We start from the raw sequence: 7,319 nt of genomic DNA, 5'->3' as shown, positions 1-7,319 counted from the left end.
TCTCTGGTTTCTTGTTGGCAAAATGTTTTTATGTAAATACAATATTTGTATAAAGCCTACCTTATACTGTAGGTAGTGGATGATGTAGGTAAGAGCCACGCTGATTTCATTTTTCATGAACTGTTTTGTAACAATACACTGTAAAAGCTTTAATTCTTTAATTAAATTGTCCACATGGACTTTTATTAATAAGTATATTGCGCAACACAGCGGCAGCAGAACCAATGTTGTAATAGCAGTAAGGCGGAGACCGTTAAGTCTGCATTAATTTGACTCAATCAATTTAACTTTTTTGTAAGGCCCATTATATCACCTATAGCTGAACTTGAGTGCTGGACAACAATATAAAAAAACTAAATAAGAGCACATAATAAATAATAAAACAATAGAAAATGTACTTAAAATGATAAACGGGTCATTGTAATCTTAAGTACCAAATGCAGCCTGGAATAAAGTTAGTTTTAAATTTAGTCTTAATGGAGTCATATTATGATTTTTTAAACTACCGGTACATGTAAAACACTTCCTTGTGGTCTACATAACATGTAATGGTGGTTCTTTGGTCAAAATGTTGCATAGATTATGTTTTACAGACCATCTTCAAGCTGCTTTTCAGGATGCACAGTTCTGTGAGCGGTCTAATTTACGTGGCTCCACCTCAATAGCGTCTTCTCCCCGTAATCTTTATTGTAGTTTTTAGCGCTCACGTATAGAGTCTACTGGCAGATTACGTCCGAAATATACGCTACTTTGCATTACAAATGGCAACAATGGAGCATGCATGTGCGAGCCAGTGTGCTCAGAACAAGAGGCCAGATAAAAAGAAGGCGCTTATTCACTACAGTGTCGGACTACAATGGTGGACCCGCGCAAAGCACTTTTGGTGAATCTTTACCATCTATGGATAATCCTCTGACGTCACCTGTGGTAAAAGCGTCACCAATGGGGCAAATTCCAAACGGCTCGTTTCCCCGAAGTATGAAGGAATGCAAGACTGTTTTATAAATATTTCCGTCATGCCTCCACGGTTTGACTTCACATTTTAGGACTTATTCAGATCCCAAATATACAACCGCAGGTACCAATAGGTAAGAAAAGTTGGTTTTGCTTATTAGGGCCCCTTTAAATCAATATAATGATGGTCCGTAGTTTGGCTGGTAACGTACAGTAATCCAAAACCCGGCACCAGCTCAGTTAAAGACCAATCGCCCCACTGTTTATATCTGAACCGAGGAACCTCCAGCTGCTCTTGATTGGCAGACTGTAGAGCTCCACTTGGGGATGGATGTTTTAGAGTTCACAAAAATAACATGGAGCAGTACTGTCTTAAAAACAAACATTAAAAGTTTAACAGTTATAACAGACTAGATAGTGCAGAACTGGGGTGATGTGGCTCTGTTGTCAAGTGTTTGTCAAGGGTCGTGCATAGATGGCTATTTCTAGGTCTCACTTGCTAACAAAGGGCTGTAATTTAGCCAGAAGGCTGGGCTGCAAAAAAAATTACTCAAACAACAGAGTCAATTTGTTTGGCAAAATTCAGATTGTTGTCAAGGTTAAGGCACAGATTCTGTACTACTGGTTAGCAGTAGGGGGCAAAAGAACCCAGATCAGGGACAGCATAAGAGAGAACATCAGTGCATTCTGTTTTGGACTCATTTAAATGTAGGAAATTATGTGAAAGCCATGCTTTTATGGCTCTAATGTAGTTAAAATAGAATGCAGTGAGTTTGGAGTGTTTGGAAAAAACGGTAAATAAAGTTGCAGATCGGCGACAAGAAATGAAAGAAAATGTTGTGCTTGTCAATAACTGAACTCAGGGGCAACAAATATCAGGAAAATAGTACTCGTTCATCAGGAAAACAGGACTGGCCCAACACTAGATCCTTGAGGCACACCATAGAACAGCGGTGCAATGTCCTGTATGTCAAGTGAATTGATTAACGTGGACCTCGACTTAAACAAGTTATTCGGGTGTTACCATTTAGTGGTCAATTGTACGGAATATGTACTGTACTGTGTAAACTGTACTGTTTCATATAATGTATTCTCTTCCTTTGCAATCTACTAATAACAGTTTCAATCAATCAATCAAAGTACAACTTAAACCATTGAAGAAGAGGATGTAGGACTCCATGGCATCAAATGCAGCAGTGAGGTCCAGCATTACAGGCTTTTTGGAGTTAAGGGTCTAAAGAACATCAGTCTGGACTTGAAGCAGTGCAGACTTGGTACTGTATCGTGATCAAAAACCAGACATAAACTTTTCTAGGAAAGACACGTTTATTTGTATAGCACATTTCCACACAAGGTACTTCAAAGTACTTTACATAAAAAATAAAAGAAACAAGACACAAATAAAAACTGTGAAAAAATATAAAAACAATATTCTACAGTAAATTAAAAAGGGTAACAGAGTTAGAGTGTAGTGAAAGGGAGAGAGGGAAAGAGAAAACAAAAATGTAAATATAGTATCAAGCAGTGGCGTGCCGTCACTGCTTGATACGGCCTCACCTGCCATCATGGGGGAAAAAAAAAAAGGAAAAAGAAAAAAATATATAATTAAATTGTTATATGTATCCAGTGATTATACTAAAGTTATTTTCCATTTAACTTCACCAGTTTTAGATTATTTTTATTTTTATTTTCACATTTGCCGTTCAAATACTGAGAAGAGACGGTGCGGTGATCAGCAGCCAGTTGAGGCACGTCACTGATTTGTGCCTCAACATGGATTGTGCGCAATGACTCGGCTAACTGCTGGCCTGCTGTGCAGTGAGACCGTATTGCTATATGAATTATATTATACATTTCCATAGTTTAGTTAGCTGAGGTATATAATGTACAGTGTATTTTGTCAACAACTGTATGTGTGTAACGTATTTATTGTGCTGAGCGATCATAAAGCTGGAGGCTCGTCTCATAACCCCGCCTCCTGGTGCCAAGCATCTCCGCCGCAGAATGCACCGCCCGACGGGAGCGCCACACCAACCAAAGCCCACACACAAACCCTCCATGTGCGAGACCAAATCCACCCAAAAAAAGTCACTTAACAAGAAGCCAAAAAGTGCAAAAACAACAATGCTCGCGCTGCGCGCCGGAGGAGCCGTGTACAGGGACACAACATTAGGTACACCTGCAGACTGAAGCGCGGATTTCATATTTCATTCATTCACGACTCTTCCAACACGAACACCACTGCTCCCGCACTTATAAGTAAAGGTAAGACCATAATAACGTTTTTTTTAATTAAATGTGCTTTTTTGTGTGCTACAGTTTGTAAGTGTAAAGTCAAAGTTAAGTATACCAATGATCAGGGGCGCCGAAAAGGGGGGGTAAAGGAGACGGATTCTAGGGGCCCATGATGGAGGGGGGCCCAGAGAGGCCCCTAATGATGATGAAATTATAATACAGAAAAAATAATGACACTAAGTTATTAACTAACATATAATCACACATGTTTTATTTTCCATGTCCTGGTAACAATATCTTTATTTGTTTTGGAAGCATCAACACATGCACGGCCCTCCCTTCCCCCCCTCTATTTACGTAAAATGGTTCAGTCCGACTGGATCAGCTGCAGGTAGAGCATGGCGATTTGTCCCAGACATACAGCGCCACAGCGGGCAAAGCGGAGGAGACAGCAGTATGCCTCAAAAATCAGGCAGCCAAAAAAGAAAGGAAAATAAAATAAGAGAGGAGAAGGAGTTGAAGGGTCGACAATATGTCACAATATTTCCAAAAAAAGGTGGGTTTGTTAGTTGTGGTGGAAAGTTATGCATATTGTCCCTGTCTGTGGTAATAAGCTAGCATCACCTTTCTCACCATGTTAGCTCAAGAAAACTCTGGATTTTTACATTTTACTGCTATATTAGTTAAATAATCAATCCAGCCAAACATTTATCAAGCTGTTCTTATTCAATAATAGTTGATCTCCCCTCTGTCAAAATGATGCCTCATTCTGAACAGAGTTAAGTGCACCAGCAGCAGCAGCTGTCTGTCAGCCCCCAAATCCCCCTGCCCCTGAATCAGCCCCAGTGCCCCCACATGAGGAAGGAGGTGAGCAGCTGTGTGTGTTGAAATAATAATAATATAATACAAAATATAATACATTTTACTACAGTCTCAAGAATCAGTGGTGCAGCAAATAAATGACTCAAAATGAATTCCATTGTATTCAGAGTGCTCAGTTCTTCCCCTACTGTACATGTCAACTGTGATGCTGTTCTTCTTTCAAAAATATGGTAATGATAGTCAAAAATACCATTAAAATGCATAATTGTATGTAAAATAGCATCAAAAAATGTTTCCGCTGTGTTGGGGGCCCTGTAAAGATTCTTTTCATGGGGCCCAAAATCCCTAGCGGCGCCCCTGCCAATGATTGTCACACACACACTAGGTGTGGTGAAATTTGTCCTCTGCATTTGACCCATCCCCTTGATCACCCCCTGGGAGGTGAGGGGAGCAGTGGGCAGCAGCGGCGCCGTGCCTGGGAATAATTTTTGGTGATTTAACCCCCAATTCCAACCCTTGATGCTGAGTGCCAAGCAAGGAAGAATGCTGGTATGAGCTTTTAAACATAACCCGTTAACTGCTGCCAATCAAATGGTGAATAAGATACTCTTTAGGGTTCATATGTTTGTAAATCTGACTGTGATGAAGTCAGTGCCTCACCTGACATGAACCTCACCGCACGCCACTGGTATCAAGAATAGTAAGTAAATAAAATGGTAACAATGAAAAAAGCACATTGTCAGTATTATATAGTTCAAAAGTTAAAGCAGTGTAATAAACCAGGTAGGTATTTAATTTAAGAGTATGCTGCAGTAAACAGTGTTTTTAGCCCTGATTTAAAGGAGCTGACAGTTTGAGCAGACCACAGATCAGCAGGGAGTTTGTTCCACAGGTGAGGAGCATAATAACTGAATGCTGCCTCACCTGGTTTGGGTTCTTGTTCTTGAGACACATTGTAAAATAGTAATGGTTTCTAAAAATAACTGCAACTGAAAAAAATATAATTTTTAAATAAAAAATGATAGGTTAGAAACAGGTCTAAAATGAAATAACACTTTTGGCTTAAGGCTGGATTTTTCAATAAGTATAATAATAGCACCGATTAATTTGTTCTATTAAACACCAGAACACCAAGTGTAACACGCAGGAGTTTCACACCGACAGCTGTGTAGTACAACCAGCATTTTAAAGCGCACCCAGAGCTAGATAAAGCTTTTGAGATGCTTCTGCCATCAGTGGACTTTCTTTTGAGACATTACTCGGCTAACGCCTGACTAACTTCTTCCAGGCGGTCCGAGGAATGCTGGACAACCCCAATGAACCCGTTAATGACCTTTCCTACTTCGACTGCATCGAGAGTGTCATGGAAAATTCCAAGGTAGGCCTTCCGGGTGAAACATCACATAGCTATCTGTTTTTCCACTCCTTTATTCATGGTGGTCTTTCTAGGTCTTGGGAGAGTCCATGGCGGGGATTTCCCAGAACTGCAAGACGGGAGACGTTACTTCATTTGGAGACTGCGTAGGATCGGCGTCCAAGGCGCTTTGTGGGCTCACAGAGGCTGCAGGACAGGTGCAATAGAAATGGCAGATTTTTTTTTTTTCATGGACAATTCTGATTATTTGTTTCTGCCTCAGGCCTCCTACCTGGTGGGCGTGTCGGATCCCAACAGTCAGGCAGGTCACCAGGGTTTAGTGGACCCCATCCAGTTTGCTAAAGCCAACCAAGCTATCCAAATGGCCTGTCAGAATCTAGTCGACCCACAGAGTAGCCCCTCTCAGGTACATGCACCAACAGATATGTTTCAGTGTTGATTTGTTGTGTCCCAAATTGCATTTTGACCTATAAAATGGGAGCCAAACGGGTGTAAATGGTCCCTCTGGCTAATAAAAGCCTTGTTGTAATCACGACTACAGTGATGATAGTGCCGCAGTAACATTTGATAGACCTCAGGGGCCACGTTACATTCCTTTGTTTCCCGCCTCTAAAATCGCAGGTCCTTTCAGCGGCCACCATCGTTGCAAAGCACACGTCGTCGCTGTGTAACGCCTGCCGCCTGGCTTCCTCGAAGACCACCAACCCTGTTGCCAAGCGACACTTTGTCCAGTCTGCTAAGGAGGTGGCCAACAGCACCGCCAACCTGGTCAAAACCATTAAGGTGAGTCCAGCCGCCCCAGACGAAAGCCTGATCCAGTCCTAAGATCAGGCTAACCAAATGTTGTTTAGAATGCTCAATCCAACATTTATTTATTTTTTGTGAGGAAGTATGCCCTTGGGTTGAATTATTTTGCAGGAAAATGGTAGCTCAAGGGTCTCCCACCTTTTTTCACCACAAAAAAATTTTAAGATGTTGGGGCCACTTTAATATTCTTGTTATGACTCCACGTGACAGTTTATGTTCTAGTGTTTGGTATCATTTCCTGTCCTGGCGCTCTTGTTTTGGTAGTAATTCCTGTTCGGTCTCTTGTGTTTTACAGCACCTTGTCTTTCTTGTCCTGCCAGCACACCTGTTCAACAAATCAAATCAAATCAACTTTATTTATAAAGCACATTTAAAATTTACCACAGGGGTAGCCAAAGTGCTGTACAATGGGCAGGTTAAAAGATAATACGAGAACCGAGCAAACACAACACAACACAAACAGAACACGATAAAAAATAAATAAATAAAATAAATAAAACATAAAAACATAAAAACAGGTTCACAGCAGGTGTATTATGGGGCGCCATTGCAGGATGGATATCACTCAGTGTTAAAAGCCATGGAATAAAAGTATGTTTTTAAGAGAGATTTAAAAACAGGAAGAGAGGAGGCTTGTCTAACACTCAAAGGTAGGTCGTTCCAGAGCTTGGGAGCAGCAGCGGCGAAAGCTCTGTCACCTCTAAGCTTCAGCCTTGTGTCAGGGACCGTCAGTAGCAGCTGATCGGCTGATCTTAGGGATCGGGTGGGGCAGTAAGGCTGAAGGAGGTCGGAGAGATATGTTGGCGCGAGGTTGTTTAGACATTTAAAAACAAATAAAAGGAGTTTAAAGTTGATTTGGTAAAGCACAGGGAGCCAGTGAAGGGACGCTAATATAGGGGTGATGTGCTCACGTCTGCGGGTCTGTGTTAGCAGACGAGCAGCAGAGTTCTGCACGAGCTGCAGGCAATTAATTCATTGTTAATTAGTTATATCTGTGTCCACCTTGTTAACTCCTTCAGTGTGGTGTCTTTATTTTCTGTATGCGAAAGTGTTATGTTGCTTTCTGACTTCCTACTAGACATGTGTTATGTTTCTTCTGCCTGGTATCTAAAGGGACGCCCTGCTT

The 7,319-nt window shown here is 41.3% G+C and overlaps 1 protein-coding gene across 3 annotated transcripts in view; it reads left to right on the top strand.

Moving 5' to 3' along the window:
- tln2a (talin 2a) overlaps nt 1-7,319 on the top strand; it is a 252,396-nt gene that overhangs the window by 197,766 nt on the left and 47,311 nt on the right. For all 3 annotated transcript variants that reach the window (XM_062025041.1, XM_062025029.1, XM_062025035.1), the window contains exons 34-37: nt 5,300-5,389; nt 5,461-5,583; nt 5,649-5,792; nt 6,008-6,169. In XM_062025041.1, the coding sequence (XP_061881025.1) occupies nt 5,300-5,389; nt 5,461-5,583; nt 5,649-5,792; nt 6,008-6,169 (519 nt within the window). The remainder of the gene's footprint in view (nt 1-5,299; nt 5,390-5,460; nt 5,584-5,648; nt 5,793-6,007; nt 6,170-7,319) is intronic.

The sequence above is a fragment of the Entelurus aequoreus genome, linkage group LG02 (assembly GCF_033978785.1).
Source record: "Entelurus aequoreus isolate RoL-2023_Sb linkage group LG02, RoL_Eaeq_v1.1, whole genome shotgun sequence".
Taxonomy (NCBI): domain Eukaryota; kingdom Metazoa; phylum Chordata; class Actinopteri; order Syngnathiformes; family Syngnathidae; genus Entelurus; species Entelurus aequoreus.
The sequence above is the reverse complement of the archived record's forward strand: the minus strand, read 5'-3'. Positions and strand labels throughout refer to the sequence as shown.